The sequence below is a fragment of the Geotrypetes seraphini genome, chromosome 4 (genome assembly GCF_902459505.1).
Source record: "Geotrypetes seraphini chromosome 4, aGeoSer1.1, whole genome shotgun sequence".
Taxonomy (NCBI): domain Eukaryota; kingdom Metazoa; phylum Chordata; class Amphibia; order Gymnophiona; family Dermophiidae; genus Geotrypetes; species Geotrypetes seraphini.
In genome coordinates this window covers 10,746,861-10,768,389 of record NC_047087.1, presented here as the reverse complement: position 1 = coordinate 10,768,389, position 21,529 = coordinate 10,746,861, and the positions used below count along the sequence as shown (strand labels likewise).

The 21,529-nt window shown below is 46.7% G+C and overlaps 1 protein-coding gene across 6 annotated transcripts in view; it reads left to right on the top strand.

Moving 5' to 3' along the window:
* ZFPM1 (zinc finger protein, FOG family member 1) overlaps positions 1 to 5,627 on the top strand; it is a 280,395-nt gene extending 274,768 nt beyond the window's left edge. For all 6 annotated transcript variants that reach the window (XM_033943694.1, XM_033943696.1, XM_033943693.1 and 3 more), the window contains one exon: positions 2,889 to 5,627. In XM_033943694.1, the coding sequence (XP_033799585.1) occupies positions 2,889 to 5,290 (2,402 nt within the window). In that variant the 3' untranslated portion in view covers positions 5,291 to 5,627. The remainder of the gene's footprint in view (positions 1 to 2,888) is intronic.
* The last annotated feature ends 15,902 nt before the right edge of the window (positions 5,628 to 21,529 follow it).

The window sequence follows — 21,529 nt, the reverse complement described above, 5'->3', positions numbered from 1 at the left end:
GTCTCACGGTCGGGCAGGCATTTTGGTGCAGGACTCAAAAGTGGACAGGAGCGAGTGGGGATCACTTCTGCCTTTTGTCCCCTAGAGCACCATGGATTTTAAGGGGGGTAGATCCTAGTTTGGGGGGACCCATTCTCTTGGGGATGGAGGAAATAGATTGGAATGAGGGCAGTGCTCTTCTTTAGGGAGGGGGATGGGAAGGGGGAAGTCATGTGAGAAGGGAGACCACAGCACTGGTCCAGATTCAACTGCTTTTTTAATATTATCAGTACCCGGATAGTGCCAGGGGTGGTCAGTGCTGATATTCAGTGACATTACCCAGTGAAGTGTCGGTGAATATCGGCGGATTTGCGAGCTCAGGTGATTTAACCAGGCAGGAGCCTCTCCTGGCGCTCCTGAGGCACAGATATTCCTTACGCCTTGGCGCGCTGGTTTTCGAAAGAACTCTTTTCATGAATTTCCATTTCAGCAGATTAGGAATGAATTTGCCAAAAAATTTTCCATGTGGAAGAAAATGCATAAAACGGAACCACAGCCATGTCCAAACACAAACTGGGGGTATAATTTCACAAGCCGGCCGTTTTCTGTCTTTTTCTGAGCATAGAACCCCAGCTGCCAGATTCTATCATGTGGTGCCTCGTGGTTACACAACTTGAGTGTGTGCATTGTATAGCATGATACCAGCACACGTGCTTGAGTGTGTCTGTGACCCAGGCATATTTGAAGAGCAGGCCTCTGGGATCTTTGTGGTGCATGATAAGGCAGGTCGCAGATTGTAATGGAGCTGTGGGACCGGAAGACGAAAGTTCAGGCATCTTGTGTTGTCGAAGACCTCAAAGCAAGGCCGAGCTTTATCCTGTACCTATGTTGAACTCAAAAGGTTCAGAGCACAAAACCCACACTATTCCTTGTGACCCTGGGCAAGTCACTTAAACCCCCCCCCCCCCCCATCCATTTGCCCCAGGTACATTAGATAAATTGTGAGCCCACCAGAAAGAATGGAGGAAGCCACCTCTTGCCCTGGATCAGTAGAATGGAATAAGAACATAAGAACGGCCGCTGCTGGGTCAGACCAGTGGTCCATTGTGCCCAGCAGTCCGCTCACGCGGCGGCCCTTAGGTCAAAGACCAGTGCCCTAACTGAGACTAGCCTTACCTGCGTACGTTCCAGTTCAGCAGGAACTTGTCTAACTTTGTCTTGAATCCCTGGAGGGTGTTTTCCCTTATGACAGACTCCGGAAGAGCGTTCCAGTTTTCTACAACTCTCTGGGTGAAGAAGAACTTCCTTACGTTCGTACGGAATCTATCCCCTTTCAATTTTAGAGAGTGCCCTCTCGTTCTCCTTACAGGTGAACAACCTGTCTTTATCTACTAAGTCTATCCCCTTCAGTACCTTGAATGTTTTGATCATGTCCCCTCTCAATCTCCTCTGTTCGAGGGAGAATAGGCCAGTTTCTCTAATCTCTCGCTGTACGGCAGCTCCTCCAACTCCTTAACCATTTTAGTTGCTCTTCTCTGGACCCTCTCGAGTAATACCATGTCCTTCTTCATGTACGGCGACCAGTGCTGGACGCTATACTCCAGGTGGGGGCGCACCATGGCCCAGTACAGCAGCATGGTAACCTTCTCTGATCTGTTCATGATCCCCTTCTTTATCATTCCTAGCATTCTGTTTGCCCTTTTTGCTGCTGCCGCACATTGCGTGGACGGCTTCATCGACTTGTCGATCAGAACTCCCAAGTCTCTTTCCTGGGAGGTTTCTCCAAGTACTTGCTACTCTTTGGGATTCTGGATGGAATGTTGCTACTCCTTGGGTTTTGGCCAGATACTAGTGACCTGGATTGGCCACCATGAGAACGGGCTACTGGGCTTAATGGACCATTGGTCTGACCCTGTAAGGCTATTCTTATGTTCTTAGGACAGACAGGGAAAAATGCTTGAGGACCTGAATAAAATTCATGTAAACAGTTCTGAGCTCCCCTGGAAGAACAGTATAGAAAGTTGAATAAATAAATAGTGTGAAAAGCTTCAGCCTCTGGTAACCAGAGCTGGTATTGTGACATCACAATGCCTCATTCCACCAATAAGAGCCATCCTCATCAGCGATGTCACAATGGCGTGATTGTCCCATACTTGGCTCACTTTTACTACACTGATTTCTAGAGTGGCGCAGTGGTTAAAGCTACAGCCTCAGCACCCTGAGGTTGTGGGTTCAAACCCACACTTTTCCTTGCGACCTTGGGCAAGTCACTTAATCCCTCCATTGCCCCAGGTACATTAGATAGATTGTGAACCCACCAGGACAGACAGGGGAAAAGGCTTGAGTACCCGAATAAACTCATGTAAACCGTTCTGAGTTCCCCTGGGAGAATAGTATGGAAAATTGAATAAATAGTGTGAAAAGCTTCAGCCTCTGATAACCAGAGCTGGTATTGTGACATCAAAATGCCTCATTCCACCAATGCCTAAGAGCCAGCCTCATCAGTGATGTCACAGTGACTTGATTGTGCTACACTTGGCTTACGTTTAGTATATCTTGATTTCTAGACTGGCTCAGTGGTTAAAGCTACAGCCTCAACACCCTGAGGTTATAGGTTCAAACCCCCACTGTTCCTGGTGACCCTGGGCAAGTCACTTAACCCCCCCCCCCCCATTGCCACAAGTACATTAGGTAGATTGGGAGCCCACCAGGACAGACAGGGGAAAATGCTTGAGTACCTGAATAAATTCATGTAAAACTATTCTGAGCTCCCCTGAGAGAACCAAGTATAGAAAAAGAAAGAAAGAAATGCAGGTGCTCTGGTCAGTTTTTAAGTTTTTGGCACTGGCTTGTGGATAATTGGCTCTTCCTCGCAGGACCTCATAACCTTGTCTCTTTTTCTCCTGCAGGTCCGAGTCCAGGAAAGTGCTCATCGATACTGAAATGCAGCCTGTGTGGGTTCGTTGCCGACAGTCTCACCGGTCTGCAGCAGCACGCTGGGATACACGCAGTGCCACCCGCGCCATCAGACGCGGTCGGTGGCGATCTGAGCCCCAGCCAGGAGTCGACTACTGCTCCCGAGACAGCCCAAAAGAACTTGCAGCTGGACGTTCTGGAGAATGGCGATGCCGATTCTCTAAAAGACAGAGCCTCCTCTTCCTGCTCCCCCAGTGAGACGATGCTGGACGTAAAGATCAAGGAAGAACCTGGCCTGGACCAGAACCACAGGGCAGCCTTGGATCACCTGAGCTGCAGCCCCAAACAGGAAGGACCCTCCGGGAAGTCATCGCCACGGAGCCCGCTGTGTGCAGTGGTGAAAACCGAAGTTACAAGCCCCACCCCCGGCTCCAGCCCTGTCCCCAGTGAGCCAGGGACGGCTGTCGCCGGAGGCACGGTCTTTCTGCCCCAGTACGTGTTTGGACACGAAGCTGCCGTGGTCCCTCAGGCATCTGAAATCCTGGCCAAGATGTCGGAGCTGGTCCACAGCCGATTGAAGCAGGGTCACGGGGGTGGGCCAGCTCTCTATGCCGGAGCTCCGGTGCAGAAAGGGGCCACCTGCTTTGAGTGTGAAATCACCTTTAATAACATCAATAATTATTATGTACACAAACGCCTGTACTGTTCCAGCCGCCATGCGCATGAGGACAGTCCACCTGCCGTGCGCAAGCTCAAAGCAGCACCTGGGAAGACCACGGTACCGGCAGGGGGCGCCAAGAGCTCGCAGCTCCCCACCGCCGAAGAGCAGGGAGCCTCCAGTTCCCAAGAGGAGGCCGAAGGCGAAGTCGGCACGCACGCAACCGAGAGCAAGCTGGCGGACATCAAACTGGAGGATGGGGCCTTGAAGGATACATCCTCTGAGGGGGACAGTGCCAGCAGGCTGAGTGACGATTGCCAGAGCCCCAGCAGTTCGGTGGACGACCTCGACGATGATCCCACCAAGACGGTATGCGACGCGTGTAACATACGCTTCAGCCGCCACGAGACCTACATGGTGCACAAGCGCTATTACTGCGCCTCACGGCATGACCCGCCCCTGCGCAGAGTGAACTCGGGCAAAGCGCCTTTCCTGCCCCAGCCGGTGCGCACCCGTAAACGGCGGAAGCTGTATGAGATCCACGGCATGGCCAGCCCCTCGCTTCTGCCAGCACACCAGGCGCAAGAGCTGCCGCTCTCTCAGCTGACGGGGGGGCAGGGGGGCAGCGGCGAACCCCTTGCTGTGACCACCAGATCAGAGCCCACGCCTGTCCTGCCAGGCCTTATTTCCATGACAAAAGTGGCGACCGTTCCGTCCCCGAGCTCTAGCCCCGATGCCGAAGGGCCAATTGACCTCAGCAAGAAGCGCCGACTCGAAGGCGACGTCACGCCTGCCCCGCTCCTAGCACTGGCGGACTACCACGAATGCACTGCGTGCAAAATCAGCTTCAACAGTCTGGAGAAGTACCTGGTTCACAAGAAATATGACTGCTCGTCTGCCCCACTCCAGCCAAGGCCGCTGCAGCATCTGCAGAACCCGAAGAGCGCCGAGTGTGGCGTGACGAAGCGAAAGGTAAACAGCGGCACAGACGGCCAGGAGCGAAGGGAAGGCACGGACAGCGGGAGAGTGAAAGTGGAGAGGAGGATGTCGCTCAGTCCAGGATCGGTCACGGCTTCGGCCGCGGGATACCCTTGCGGCCCTGAGCTGGACTCCCGGCAGCGCTTTGTCAGCGTCGCAAAAAACCATCAGCCTCCAACCAGCACCCCGACACCATCCTGCCCGTATTGTCCACTCAATGGAACCATCAAAGGCGACTTGATAGAGCACGTCAAAAATGTCCACGGGCTACTGGTCGCCAAAGCAGCGACAGGACACATACTGCAGGGCAATTTCATTGAAGTGGTGGTGGCAGGCCGGACACAAGCTGGCAGTACTTCAGAGGGTGGCCTACCAAGCCCACCCATAGCTTCTGTGTCATCTCCCCTCCAGCCAGGCCTGAGGCCCAGGAAAGAGGCGAAGGAGATGTCCTCTGTGCCGTTATCCAATGGAAGCCCTCTTCAGTCCAACTCGCCCAGACTGCTCCTGCCTCTGTCCCCAGCTCTCCCGTTAAACATCTCCCCGACCCCTGAGGCTCTGAGAGAGGTGGGGCGTAAGCCTTCTACTCCGCCATTACACACGGACAAATCCGTGCAGACTTCCAAAGACCTCCCGGCCTCTGCCCCTAACGGAAACCAGAGATACTGCCGGCTGTGTAATATCAGGTTTAGCAGCCTCTCCACCTTCATAGCACATAAGAAATACTACTGCTCCTCACACACAGCCGAACATATTAAGTGACTGCGGGACTTCACAGGGAGGGGAGGCAGGAGGGCTTTCCCACGCCAAACCATATGCTGCTCCGTGCACTGAAGGCCTCTGCCTGCATCCAGCCACAGCGCTCGCCAGCCTTACTCCTGGGGTAGACGGTGAACGGCTGCGGCGAACAGCCCCCTGGAATGTGGTTTCCTTCCGGTAGAGAGTGCAAATGCAGCGTCATGATCCTCGGCCCCTGAACACTAAAAGCGCAGGAGTTAGGGCGCGGGGAACAAATCCCCTTCTTGTTACAGAGACTCTCCTGTCATAATTTCTTCTTTTAAAAAAAAAAAAAAAAAATCTTTATTTATAAAGGCAAACCCAGCAGGGACCTCTGTGGGAAGGGGCAGGGTAGATGGTGGCCTGTCACTTTGCTTCTTACCTCCCCCAGTGTCTGAGTGCTTGCGAAGGAGCTGTGATTTCTGGGGTACAGCTGTCCAATTGATAGCACAGCGATCGCTCCCATCAGATGTTGCGTGGCGGGGACCGTTACCGCTCGGGAAAGGGATTGCACAGTTGTTGGCGATAGTTCTGGTAACTGATCTCTTTTGGGTGGATCTTAAATGTTCAGCAATGCACGGAAAGTGGACCGTGAGCTGACAGGATCATCAGATGGCAGCAGGCTGGCATGCCCACCTTCTCAGCCATTGGTCCAAGTCATTTGGCAGTCTGTTAGCATGTTTTCCCAGTGCAGAGAGAGCTCGTCTGAGAGGAAGGGAATAGCCACACATGGCCACATTAATACCAGCGCAGATCTGCTGTGTGCACACTACAGAAAGACTTCACACTAGAGAATGACACGGGAACAAATTATTCCCCGTCGCTGTGGGAACTCATTTTCCCGTCCCCGCGAGTTCTTTTCCTGTCCCTGCCCCATTCCTGCAAGCTCCATCCTCATCCGCACACGCCTCAAACATTTTAAAATCAAAAGTAGCAACATTCTAGAGCTCAGATTGTGATGTCATCATGCCTCATTCCACCAATGCCTAAGCTCCATCCTCATCTGCACAAGCCTCATAAGTAGCAACATTCTAGAGCTCAGATTGTGATGTCATCATGCCTCATTCCACCAATGCCTAAGCTCCATCCTCATCTGCACAAGCCTCATAAGTAGCAACATTCTAGAGCTCAGATTGTGATGTCATAATGCCTCATTCCACCAATGCCTGAGCTCCGTCCTCATCTGCACAAGCCTCAAACGCTTTAAAATCCTAAGTAGCAACGTTCTAGAGCTCTGATTGTGATGTCATAATGCCTCATTCCACCAATGCCTAAGCTCCGTCCTCATCGGCACAAGCCTCAAACACTTTCAAATCATAAGTGTTCGAGGCTTGTGCAGTTAAGGCAGAGCTTACAGGAATCAGACAGGGACAGCAACAAAAATCACGGGGATAGGGACAAATTTGTCCCCGTGTCATTCACTACTTCACACTGCCCTTACAGTTTAATTAGCACTTTTTCTAGCACTGATGCCACATCTAATCTAATCTAATTCTTAGTCTTATAATTAGATCACTGGTGTTAATCTGTTATGTGGCCTAGACTGCGCTTTTTCTAAAGAAGTCAGTTCCTTGCACATGTGCTCAGTTTATGGCAGGGGCTCTCAAACCAGTGCTCAGGTCTCTCCTATAAAAACATACTGGGACAGATTGAAGGTCCATCAAGCCCAGTATCCTATTTCCAAGCATGGCCAATCCAGATTACAAGATCCCAAGGAGAAAACCAGATTTCATGCTGCTTATCCTAGGAATAAGCAGTGGATTTATCCCATGTCCATCTTAATAACGGCTTATGGACTTTTCTTTTGGGATGTTATCCAAACCTTTTTTTTTTTTTTTTTTTTTTTTTTTTTTTTTAAACCCTGCTAAACTAAGTGCTTTCATCACATTCTCTGGCAGTAAATTCCAGAGTTTAATTGCGGACTCGCATATAACGGACTTTCGGATATACTGGACAACTATTTTGGTCCCCAGAGCTGCTTTTAACTGTAGTTTTATTTGGCTATAACGGACATGCAGGCTCTGCCTACAAGGCACATGGCATGCCGGTGATATAGTATCAAAATGCAGCCCAGAAAAAAAATGACCGAGAGTTTTGCTTTCCAGTACAGTGTTCTGGTTTGCAATCATTTTGTGCCATACCAATGTTTTTGCTGAGTTTTGTTCTTGATGTTGCTGATATGGTTGTGCAGTGACTGTTGTTCATCGATTTACGTTGTTTCAAGTTGCCCTAAATAAAGTTTATAAAAAATGCAACTCTGGATATAACGGACTGTTTTTCCAGGTCCCTTGAAGTCCGTTATAATGGGATTATACTGAGCTTAGTAGCTTCATCACATGCCCCCTAGTCCTAGTATTTTTGGAAAGAGTAAACAGGGGGTTCAGTTAGATTTTCAAGATGCCCATAATAAATGAGGTACATTTGCATGCACTACTCGATCTCAGTTATTTTCATGGTGGGTATCCGGGAAATCTGACTGGACTGGGTTGACCACCCCTGTTTTGGAGCGATACGTTTTCCGAGACAAAGGTACGTTTGTTTATCTTGTGGACCTTTTCTTGAGGACGGTCTCCGGGGGCCCAAATCTGATAAGTGACCGGTACTCCGGTCATGTCGGATGCATGACCCTCCGACCTGGGCTGTGCGTGATGTGCCTCATCCCATCTTGCTCCCGTGCAACGCATGATTCACCTGGCCCTGCCTGGCCGCTTATGCGTGATGGGTGGTCCGTATCGCCCTGCTGATGTGTGATGAGTGGCAGGTCTAATCTGCAGGTGACACTTCATTCTGTGGTCTTTGCCTGCGTGAATTGGACAGTAAGAATAGCACGCCTTTGGGCAGTAAGACTTAAATCATCAGAATTCAATGAATTTTGAATTCGTTCTGCCCTACTTGTGCACTATGAGAGATCTGTTCTTTGCGTGTGTGCACAAGGGGCCCTCACTGGAGCAAATTAAGAAAGCTGCATTTTCCCCTTCCCCCGTTTACAAAATGGAAGCGTGGTTTTTAGCACCGGCTGTGATGGTAAAGCGTCGAAGCTGTTACCGTTGCGTCTGGTGCTAAAAACGCGCTACTGTTTTATAAAAGGAGGGGTTAGTTTTTTTAAAACAAGAGAACGCCCATGGGTGATTTACGCCCTCTGCTGTTAGTGTCATTTAATTTGAATTACACCTGCTTCTGTTTAGTGACTCCCTGTTACTGGGGGGCTAAGAGAGCACCCGTGATCCACTCAACCTTCATCCGGCGAAGTTGCGCACCTGGAGGCTTCGTCCCCTCCATTAGGTGTGTGCTTGAGAACATGTCTGTGCATTCCCTGAGGGACGTGCAGAAGGAACCTGAAATGCTTTCCCCTCCCCCATTCTGCCTTTCTGGCTTGTGGCACTTAAGGTAGACGGTCAGCTTTTGCTTATGTGCTGGTGCCGACGCAGTCAAACAAAAATGGGGAAACCAAAATGTTGGGGAACTATCACTGAGGGTGACGAACAAAATCACTCTCTTATAAGTTATTCAGACTTGCTCATCATAGTTGTGGTATCTTCATACAAAGTCAAAGAATTATCAACAAATTCTAAGTGCTCAGAGACGTGAAGGCAAAAACAAGGGGCAAACCCCAAGAATATCGCCTTACCAAGCAGTCACGCTCTTCCAGAGGCTGTTAGAGAGGAAAACACCCTCCAGGGATTCAAGACAAAGTTAGACAAGTTCCTGCTGAACCAGAACATACACAGATATGGCTTGACTCAGGGCACTGGTCTTTGACCTAAGGGCCGCCATGGGAGTGGACTGCTGGGCATGAAGGACCACTGGTCTGACCCAGCAGCAGCAATTCTTATGTTCTTATATAGATAAATGATTTTTAAAAAGCGATTTCTTTGCTGCTAAAGCAGTCAACTTATACTGTTTGTATATTCATAAGCAGAAACTTATGTTTATCAAAGGTTCGATCCTGCGTCAGGTATGGGCCACGTCGGAACCTTTGATAAAAGATAAGTTTCTGTTGCCAGAGGATGTTCCTGAAGGAAAAGTCCATAGTCTGTTATTGAGAAAGACGTGGGGAAAGCCACTGCTTGCCCTGGATCGGTAGCATGGAATGTTGCTACTCTTTGGGATTCTAGAATCTTGTTACTCTCTGGGATTCCGGAATCTTGCTATTCTTTGGGAGTCTGTATGGAATGTTGCTACTCTTTGGGATTCTAGAATTTTGTTACTCTCTGGGATTCCGGAATCTTGCTATTCTTTGAATTTCTGTATGGAATGTTGCTACTCTTTGGGATTCTAGAATCCTGTTACTCTCTGGGATTCCGGAATCTTGCTATTCTTAGAGATTTTGTATGGAATGTTGCTACTCTTTGGGATTCTAGAATCTTGTTACTCTCTGGGATTCCGGAATCTTGCTATTCTTTGAGATTCTGTATGGAATGTTGCTACTCTTTGGGATTCTAGAATCTTGTTACTCTCTGGGATTCCGGAATCTTGCTATTCTTTGAGATTCTGTATGGAATGTTGCTACTCTTTGGGATTCTAGAATCTTGTTACTCTCTGGGATTCCGGAATCTTGCTATTCTTTGAGATTCTGTATGGAATGTTGCTACTTTTTGGGATTCTAGAATCTTGTTACTCTCTGGGATTCCGGAATCTTGCTATTCTTTGAGATTCTGTATGGAATGTTGCTACTCTTTGGGATTCTAGAATCTTGTTACTCTCTGGGATTCCGGAATCTTGCTATTCTTAGAGATTTTGTATGGAATGTTGCTACTCTTTGGGATTCTAGAATCTTGTTACTCTCTGGGGTTCCGGAATCTTGCTATTCTTTGAGATTTTGTATGGAATGTTGCTACTCTTTGGGATTCTAGAATCTTGTTACTCTCTGGGGTTCCGGAATCTTGCTATTCTTTGAGATTTTGTATGGAATGTTGCTACTCTTTGGGATTCTAGAATCTTGTTACTCTCTGGGATTCCGGAATCTTGCTATTCTTTGAGATTCTGTATGGAATGTTGCTACTCTTTGGGATTCTAGAATCTTGTTACTCTCTGGGATTCCGGAATCTTGCTATTCTTTGAGATTTTGTATGGAATGTTGCTACTCTTTGGGATTCTAGAATCTTGTTACTCTCTGGGATTCCGGAATCTTGCTATTCCTTGGGATTCTATATGGAATGTTGCTACTCTCTGGGATTCTAGAATCTTGTTACTCTCTGGGATTCCGGAATCTTGCTATTGTTTGAGATTCTGTATGGAATCTTGTTACTCTCTGGGATTCCGGAATCTTGCTATTGTTTGAGATTTTGTATGGAATCTTGTTACTCTCTGGGATTCCGGAATCTTGCTATTCCTTGGGATTCTGTATGGAATGTTGCTACTCCTTGGGGTTTGGCCAGGTACTAGGGACTTGGATTGGCCACCTTGAGAACGGGCTACTGGGCTTGATGGACCATTGGTCTGAACCAGTAAGGCTATTCTTAGGTTCTTATGAATATACAAATAAGTTGACTACTTTAGCAGCGAAGAAATTGCTTTTTGAATATCATTTAACTATATGTAAAGACTGGGTGGTAAGGCGATATTCTTGGGATTCGCCCCTTTTTGCCTTCACATCTCTGAGCACATACAATATTTGGATAATTCTTTGCCTTTGTGTGACGATACCAGAACTATTATGAGCAAGTCTGAATACCTTATGAGAGTGATTTTGTTCGTTTTTGATACATAACTGGTGCTGGCACTGCTCAACCGTTCCTTAATGTGGATGATACCAGTATAATAGAACTAATGGGAAATTGAGCTGTGTAGATTACTGAAGGTGAGGAGGGCATTTCATTGTGAATTGTGGGATCCAGCCTTTTCCAAAACATTAGAGGTGACATGTTAAAGTGGGTATGCTGCCCCCCCCCCCCCCAAGGATCAATTGTCTGTCTCTCATTGGTACACCACATGATTATGGAAAAAGTGTGACATGCAGATTTCAAGGAGGTGTGTCCTGGGCGTGGTTTGGCTGATTCTCGAAAGCATGCGTGTATTCTTGCCGGTAGAGCTGGAGATACGTCAAAGTACATGTCTGCCCCAAGTCACTTAGGGCTGGATTCTGTAATGAGTGTCTAAAGAAGATTGGCGTAGAAAGCTAAGTGCCCATTGCGGTCAATCACAGACTTACGCTAGCGGCGTCTAACTTAAAACTTAAGTGTATGTAACGTAGGCCAGGCTTTTAAAGACCCACATTATAGGCTGCAAAAACCTGAAGGAACGGTGCAGTTTAGTGGGTGAAGAGCATATGTGCACGACAGAAGAGCGGGACTTGGGTGTGATTGTATGTGATGATCTTAAGGTGGCCAAACACGTTGAAAAGGTAATGGTGAAAGCTAGAAGGATGCTAGGGTGCATAGGGAGAGGTATGGCCAGAAGGAAAAAGGAGGTATTGATGCCTCTATATAAGACTTTGGTGAGACCTCATTTAGAATATTGTGTACAATTCTGGAGGCCTCACCGTCAAAAAGGATGGAGTCGGTCCAGAGGAAGGCTACTAAAATGGTGTGTGGTCTTCGTCATAAGGCGTATGGGGACAGACTTAAAGATCTCAATCTGTATACTTTGGAGGGAAGGCGGGAGAGGGGAGATATGATAGAGACGTTTAAATGCTTACATAATATAAATGTGCATGAATCAAGTCTCTTTCATTTGAAAGGAAACTCTGCAATGAAAGGGCATAGGATGAAGTTAAGAGGTGATAGGCTCCGGAATAATCTACTTTTTTACAGAAAGGGTGGTAGATGCATGGAACAGTCTCCCGGAAGAGGTGGTGGAGACAGAGACTGTGACTAAATTGAAGAAAGCCTGAGATAAGCACATGGGATCTCTTAGAGAGAGGACGAGATAAGGGTTACTGCGGATGGGCAAACTGGATGGGCCATGTGACCTTTATCTGCCATCATGTTTCTATATACCACTATTATCACAGCTCTATTGATAATTAAATACTAACGACAACCGACAACTTAATCCTAGGAGACCTCAACCTCCACCTTGAAAACCAATCCTGCAAACAAGTAGAAACCTTACTATCATATCTCGAGGCCTTAACATACAAAATCCTAGACTCTCAAACTACACACGAAAAAGGACACCAACTCGACATCGCAGCCTACATGTCCCAACAATCCACATAACCAGAGATCCAAATGGAAAATGGAACTGTTCCCTCTGGTCAGATCACTACACTTACTCCTTCGAAATCAACTGGACCAACAACAAAAGCACTCCAATTACTCAAAAAATAACTTACTACTCACGCAAACATATCGATCCCACCATATTCTGGACAAAAGCAGATTCCATAATCTAAGGCTACACCCCCAAAGACTTCATCTCACAATGGAGCCATCTAAGTACAGCAACCTTGGATGTACTAGCCCCAGAACAACCCAAAACCAGAATCCAGAGAAAATCAGACAAGTGGTTCAACAACGAACTACTCCTACTCAAAAGGCAATGCAGACAACTAGAAAGAAAATGGAGAAAAAGCAGCCAGGAATCCACAAAAACAGCATGGAGAATAATGAACCAAAAATACAAACAAAAACTGAAAGAAAAAAGAGACATACTACACAAAGCAAATAGGAGAAGGACCCCAAGACACAAAAAAGCTATTCCAGCTACTAAAAGATCTTACAGACACCACATCCTACCTAGCCAACAGCAACCACCCCCTCCCTCAGCCACATACTTCAAAAACAAGATCGCAAACATCAGAGCCACGTTCAATAGAATTCACACACACACAGAAGAGATTTCAAATCTCCCCCCAGAGAAAGAATCATTTGCAGCAGACAGAACCTGGTCCAACTTCTCACCCATACAATGGTCAGACTTCAACAAACTATATAATAAATACAGCCAAGCAGCCTGTGACCTTAACCACTGCCCCCCATACCTATTGAAAACCTCAAATACACTATTCCGCTCCCACAATGGATACAATCTTTACTCACAGATGGACTTTTCCCAAAAGACCTCAGCAAAATCATCATAACTCCGATACTAAAAGACCCCAAAGCAACAACAGACCAAACATCCAACTACAGACCCATAGCCTCAATCCCACTGTACGTCAAGCTGATGGAAGGCCTCGTAGCTAAAACCCTAACCTCATACCTAGAAAACCACAACTTACTCCACCCCACACAGTTTGGCTTCAGAACCAACTACAGCACTGAGACCCTACTAGGAACACTCATGGACACAGCTAGACAACATCTCAGTACAGGCAAGAAAATCCTGATCATACAACTTGACCTCTCCGCAGCCTTCGACCTGGTAGACCATGACATCCTCCTACAAACACTAGACTCCATAGGAATCTCAGGCAAGGTACTCTCATGGTTTAAAGGCTTCCTACAATCCAGAACCTACAGGGTTAAAACAAAGAAAGAAAAATCAGAAACATGGTCCAATCCCTGAGGAGTTCCCCAGGGATCACCTCTGTCTCCCACACTATTCAATCTATACAGAGCTTCCCTCAGCTTCTGCCTAGACAAACACGGCATAACCTCCTACAGCTATGCAGATGACATCACCATTCTCCTCCCCTTCGACCATCCAGAGCCCACCATGACAGGCACAATACACAGAACACTCGAAACAGTAGCAACATGGATGACAGAACACAAACTAAAACTTAACTCTGACAAAACAAACTTCATCCTCCTAGAAAACAGCAAAACTCCAACCTTAACAAACCTAGTAATAAACTCAATCTCATACCCCATTCAACCCACGCTAAAACTTCTTGGAGTACTGATTGACAGAGGCTGTACCATGCAACCACAAATCAATAAAATAATAAAAGCATCTTTCGCAACTATGAGAAACCTAAGACAAATTTGAGAAATTCTTCAACAGGAAACAATTCCAACTTTTGGCACAATCTCTTATCCTTGGACTAATAGACTACTGCAACATACTATACTTCCCCTGCCCAGCGGCCATGATAAAGCAACTACAAACAATACAAAATACAGCCCTAAGACTCATCTACTCATTGAAAAAATATGACCACATCACAGAGGCATACCACAACTCACACTGGCTCCCAATACAAGCAAGAGTACACTTCAAATTCTTTTGCTTACTATTCAAAGCTATCAACGGAGACAGCCCACCTACTGGAACAACCAATTAATTTAAGCCCCCTCAACCAGACACAGAAGAACCCACTCACTATTCACACACCCGCCAACCAAAAATGTCAAACGAAGAAAACTATATGACAACCTAATGGCCACCAGAGCAGCAAAACTAGACAGACAAATCACCAATCTGCTGTCTTCAACCACTGACTACAAAACCTTCAAAAAAGAAACAAAAACTCTACTCTTCAAAAAATACATAAAACCTATTTAACACGACCAGTTCCTTCCCAAGCTCCACCTACCACACTGTCTACTCCTATCAAATATAAAATGTTCAAAATATCCAACATGTATTACCTTAATTTCTTGACAATTCTTATGTAATCCATCTATATATCTTGTAACTTCATGACAATTCTTTTGTAATCCACCTTGAACCGCAAGGTAATGGCGGAATAGAAATCACTAATGTAATGTAATTATAAGTAAAGTGCTCAGACCCATCAACCAAAATTGTTTAGTGATGGCACCAAACTATGGCTATTAACAAACTGGTAAAGGAACAATAAAGCTACTTCAAATAACTTTTAACCTTGGACGGTGCTCAGAATCCAAGATGGAATTTAAGACCTCAATGTGGGGACTAAACCCCTAAAGAGATTCTTATGGTATCTATCATTGCACCATGTGTACTGTAAAAGATTTTTTGAAGTGCTTAATAAATAAACTCATAATGTTCAATCGTCTATGAAATGCAAAATATTGTCCAACTCTTAAGTGATTTCCAATAGATGAACTTCAAAAATAGTAACTTAGCTGAAAAATTCAGATAGCGTTGATTTAGCTGGGTCCTGACGCGTTTCGCCGCTCTGGCTTCCTCAGAGAACCCGCTTGCAATCTTGAATCTAATACTTGTCCTGATAAAACAAAAGGACATGATGCGAGTAAGTGTAAAACTGCAATTGTGCTATAAAATATCATAAGTTATACCAAACTCACGACGCTGTCGGCGAGGTACCTACTCCAAACCTGTGGTTTTTCTGTTTCCTGTGAGGAAGCCAGAGCGGCGAAACGCGTCAGGACCCAGCTAAATCAACGCTATCTGAATTTTTCAGCTAAGTTACTATTTTTGAAGTTCCTCTATTGGAAATCACTTAAGAGTTGGACAATATTTTGCATTTCATAGACGATTGAACATTATGAGTTTATTTATTAAGCACTTCAAAAAATCTTTTACAGTACACATGGTGCAATGATAGATACCATAAGAGTCTCTTTAGGGGTTTAGTCCCCACATTGAGGTCTTAAATTCCATCTTGGATTCTGAGCACCGTCCAAGGTTAAAAGTTATTTGAAGTAGCTTTATTGTTCCTTTACCAGTTTGTTAGTTGCCACTACCTTTTAGGAACAATTTTCTTTATTTTTGACTATCACCCAGTCGTTTATATTGGGAACCAAACTATGGCTGCCATTGGGACCATCATTGCCTTTACTGTCCCAATTCCTTCCTTCTCTTATCGCACTGATATCACTAAATGCAATATACTTCAAGGAAATCTATAAGACCAGAGCAAACTTATCTTTGGTTGTTGTTAGGAAGGCTGGATGAAATCACTTTTGGCGGCCATAGATTAAAGCTTGTAAACATACTCATAAGACAAATGGCCCCCCAACTCGAGTTTCGCACTCTTCCTCAGGAGGGGTCACTGTCAGGTAAATACAAAAATATATATGTATCTGTGCTGAATACCCATATACTCCAAATTCTGCCATCATTAATACAATTCCCAACTCATACTATACTGAATTATCATAACGTAAATCAAAATGTAATACTACCTCTCACATTCCTAGTCATGGCTGTTTCAAACTCAGAGGACACGAAAGACAGAACTGCGTATGAATGCTAGTTACTGCCCCACCCTCATTAGTATGCATATGTCGACATAAGAAGCAAAAACCCGGAAAAAATAACCTACAAGTGACATTAAAACAGTCCTAGATGGGATAATATTTCAGGCCTTGAACGATGGTATGATTTTATCTAAAGAATATCGTTTCCTGTCTCAAGAGCATCCTAGGATTCCAAATGGCCCATCCAGTCTGCCCATCCGCAGTAACCATTATCTCTTCCTCTCTCTGAAAGATCCCACGTGCCTATCCCAGACTTTCTTGAATTCAGACACGGTCTCTGTCTCCACCGCCTCTTCCGGGAGACTGTTCAACGCATCCACCACCCTTTCCATAAAAAAGTATTTCCTTAGATTACTCCGGAGCCTATCACCTCTCAAACTTCATTCTATGCCCTCTCATTTCAGAGCTTCCTTTCAAATGAAAGAGACTCGACTCATGCACATTTACGCCACATAGGTATTTAGACACCTTTATCATATCTCCCCTCTCCCGCCTTTCCTCCAAAGTATACAGATTGAGATCTTTAAGTTTGTCCCCATACGCCTTATGATGAAGACCACGCACCATTTTAGTAGCCTTCCTCTGGACCGACTCCATCCTTTTTATATCTTTTTGAAGGTGCGGCCTCCAGAATTGTAACAATATTCTAAATGAAGTCTCATACAGGGGCACCAATACCTCCTTTTTCCTACTGGCCATACCTCTCCCTATGCACCCTAGCCAATAGAGAGAAGCAATGCAAATGTTAAGAGCCTTAGCCAATAGGGAGAAGAGGAGAAGGTGGTTGTTCTGGATGAGCCATTTGGCCTTTATCTGCCATCGTGTTTCTATGTTTCTATAATTATAAAGCTCTATGACCTCACAATGCAGGTGTTAAGAGCCTTATCCTATAGGAAGAGATTATGCAAATGTTAAGAGCCTTAGCTAATAGGGAGAGGAGGAGATAGTGGATGCTGCGGATGGACCATTTGGCCTTTATCTGCCATCGTGTTTCTATGTTTCTATAATCATAAAACTCTATGACATGACAATGCAGGTGTAAAGAGCCTTAGCCAATAGGGAGAGGAGATGCAAATGTTAAGAGCCTTAGCCAATAGGGAGAGGAGGAGATAGTGGATGCTGCGGATGGGCCATTTGGCCTTTATCTGCCATCATGTTTCTATAACCATAAAGCTCTATGACCTCACAATGCAAGTGTAAAGAGCCTTAGCCTATAGGGAGAGGAGATGCAAATGTTAAGAGCCTTAGCCAATAGGGAGAGGAGGAGATAGTGGATTGCTGCAGATGGGCCATTTGGCCTTTATCTGCCATCGTGTTTCTATGTTTCTATAATCATAAAACTCTATGACATGACAATGCAGGTGTAAAGAGCCTTAGCCAATAGGAAGAGGAAGAGATAGTGGATGCTCTGGATGGGTCATCAGGTTTCTATATATCTGCCATCATGTTTCTATATTTCTAAGTCCGTTAGCGAATCGTGCCTAGTATCACCTAAGTCCTTCTCCCCTAAACACACCTACTTTGTTGTTAGGCATCCTTAGGCACTATGCGCTATGTCTTTTGTGGAATCGCACTTATCTCCCAATTTTTATTTTTTTGAATTATGAGCTGACAGCAGGTATGGACATTAACGTGTCTCCAGCTCTCCATGCATTGCCTGGGGGAGGGTGGTGTGGATTGGGTTAACTTTCCCCGAGGGTGGAATGGAGGAAAAACTTAATGTTTGGAGCTCAGCTTCTGAACTGGCTGTCCTGTACGTGGCAGGACTTGCGTGTCTAAGAGGTAAAACATGTCACTTCTAGGCCTGATTTTGTGACAGAAGTCCAAAAAAGTGCCTCTTTTAAGCTACACTTCTCCCTCTGAATCCTCAAGGGTTAGGAGCAGAGCCGGCCCACGAATATTAAAAATCACGGATAACTTTTAGGGCTGACTGACCCACCTCTGCCCTCCCTCCTGCATCCTGGACCTCCTCAGACCTTACCTGGCGGTCTAGCGGTGATGTGGGGCAGGAGCGATCTTCCTATGCTCCTTCCCTGTGCAGAGCCGTCATCAAAAATGGCTGCCGTGAGTTCCCATTGTAGTCTCGTGAGAACACAGGAACTCACGGCAGCCATTTTTGATGATGGCTCTACACGGGGCAGGAGCGTATGAAGATCGCTCCTGCCCCTTGTCACCGCTACACCACCAGGTGAGGTCTGGGACGCCGTGATTCAGCCTTTAAAAACTAGGGGGAGGTCCGGGGCAAAAAATTGTGAAGAACTGAATTCGCAGGTCCCAAACCTCCTCTAGACCCCCAGCCCTAGCCATGAACGAATGTCACGCACATGCCAGCAGCTCCTCCAAGCCAGTGTGGATATGTGTGTGCACTAGACAGGTACTTGTGTGTTTCATGAAATATGCTTCATATGCAAAGGAGCTGTGACCTGCTCTGCCCCAAGTAACACTCACGCATGGACTGTGCTGTCCTGCACCCTCTGTATACCACAACGGAATATTATAAAAGGACTTTTTTGAGTGTGCAACAGCTGTGATTTGTGGGAAACCCCGACGGTGATTTTATATAACAGGCGTCCAAATGGGATTGGGCGGGAATTAGCTTGTTTTACCCTGTTTTATAAAGACATCTGTCTGTGTGTCTTTTTTAGTTACAGTTTTTGATACACCGCCCGTCTCATTAATGACCAATCAAATACCCCCCCCCACCCCTCAATAGAATTCCAGCCCCTCTGCCATGCCCCCTATGGGTACCAATGGTGGCAGCTACACATTAAGTTATATAAACTGGGCTTCTCCAGCTGTGTGTTAGGGAGGGGTCCATGTTTTATATTTTGTAAAATTCAGAGGGCCAAGACATGTGCACATGCCCACAATCTCTCTCCTGTCCCTGTAGCCTTCACTCAATCTCTTTCTGTCTCTCGTATAACCCCCCAGCCTTTACCCATTCTCTCCCATGTACCCTCCCCCCACAGCCTTCATCCAGTTTCTCTCTTATGCCCCCCCCCCCCCCTTTACCAAGTTATTCCCCTCATCTGGCTTCAGCAAAGAAGAAACATCTGGATTCTGGCTTTCCTGCAGCGACTTGGCTCCCTGTAAAGTTGAGCTGGGCAGTGCCACAAGTTCAGGTTTCAAGTCTTACAAGACCAATCCAAACCTCCGGCACCGCGCGGCTTAAGCTTTCAGAGAGCCAAATTGCAATGGGGAAGCTTCTATAGAATCTCTTGGTGGACTGGGTACTGGCCCACGGGCCATAGGGTGGACAAGCACCTCCTCCGCATAGCATACAACTGCAAGAGAGGTGATACCATGGGCAGAGGCTTAGATTGTGGGCGCTGAGATGCGCCCGCTCACAAGTGGAGTAAGCCTTAATGTTCATGGTGTAAGCTACTCATGTAATTCACTGCTGTACCCAAATTTTGATCCTGACCGACTTCCACTCCCTGGTACCTAATATTATAGAAACATAGAACATGACGGCAGAAAAGGGCCACGGCCCATCCAGTCTGCCCACCCTAATGGCCCACCTCCTAACTACCTCCATGAAGAGATCCCACATGCCAAATAGAAACATAGAACATGACGGCAGAAAAGGGCCACGGCCCATCCAGTCTGCCCACACTAATGGCCCACCCCCTAACTACCTCCATGAAGAGATCCCACATGCCAAATAGAAACATAGAACATGACGGCAGAAAAGGGCCACGGCCCATCCAGTCTGCCCACACTAATGGCCCACCCCCCTAACTACCTCCATGAAGAGATCCCACATGCCAAATAGAAACATAGAATATGACGGCAGAAAAGGGCCACGGCCCATCCAGTCTGCCCACCCTAATGGCCCACCTCCTAACTACCTCCATGAAGAGATCCCACATGCCAAATAGAAACATAGAACATGACGGCAGAAAAGGGCCACGGCCCATCCAGTCTGCCCACACTAATGGCCCACCCCCCTAACTACCTCCATGAAGAGATCCCACATGCCAAATAGAAACATAGAATATGACGGCAGAAAAGGGCCACGGCCCATCCAGTCTGCCCACCCTAATGGCCCACCTCCTAACTACCTCCATGAAGAGATCCCACATGCCAAATAGAAACATAGAATATGACGGCAGAAAAGGGCCACGGCCCATCCAGTCTGCCCACCCTAATGGCCCACCTCCTAACTACCTCCATGAAGAGATCCCACATGCCAAATAGAAACATAGAACATGACGGCAGAAAAGGGCCACGGCCCATCCAGTCTGCCCACACTAATGGCCCACCCCCTAACTACCTCCATGAAGAGATCCCACATGCCAAATAGAAACATAGAACATGACGGCAGAAAAGGGCCACGGCCCATCCAGTCTGCCCACACTAATGGCCCACCCCCCTAACTACCTCCATGAAGAGATCCCACATGCCAAATAGAAACATAGAATATGACGGCAGAAAAGGGCCACGGCCCATCCAGTCTGCCCACCCTAATGGCCCACCTCCTAACTACCTCCATGAAGAGATCCCACATGCCAAATAGAAACATAGAACATGACGGCAGAAAAGGGCCACGGCCCATCCAGTCTGCCCACACTAATGGCCCACCCCCCTAACTACCTCCATGAAGAGATCCCACATGCCAAATAGAAACATAGAATATGACGGCAGAAAAGGGCCACGGCCCATCCAGTCTGCCCACCCTAATGGCCCACCTCCTAACTACCTCCATGAAGAGATCCCACATGCCAAATAGAAACATAGAACATGACGGCAGAAAAGGGCCACGGCCCATCCAGTCTGCCCACACTAATGGCCCACCCCCTAACTACCTCCATGAAGAGATCCCACATGCCAAATAGAAACATAGAACATGACGGCAGAAAAGGGCCACGGCCCATCCAGTCTGCCCACACTAATGGCCCACCCCCCTAACTACCTCCATGAAGAGATCCCACATGCCAATCCCATCTTTTCTTAAAATCTGGCACGCTGCTGGCCTCAATTACCTGTTGTGGAAGATTATTCCAGTGGTCAACCACCCTTTCGGTGAAGAAATATTTTCTGGTGTCGCCATGAAATTTCCCACCCCTGAGCTTCAATGGATGCCCTCTTGTTGCCATGAGAGCTTTCGGGAGAATAAAGCAGCACTGAACATCTGAGAAAATCTTGATAACATTTCCCCTATGGCGTTAACTTTTTGAAATAAACG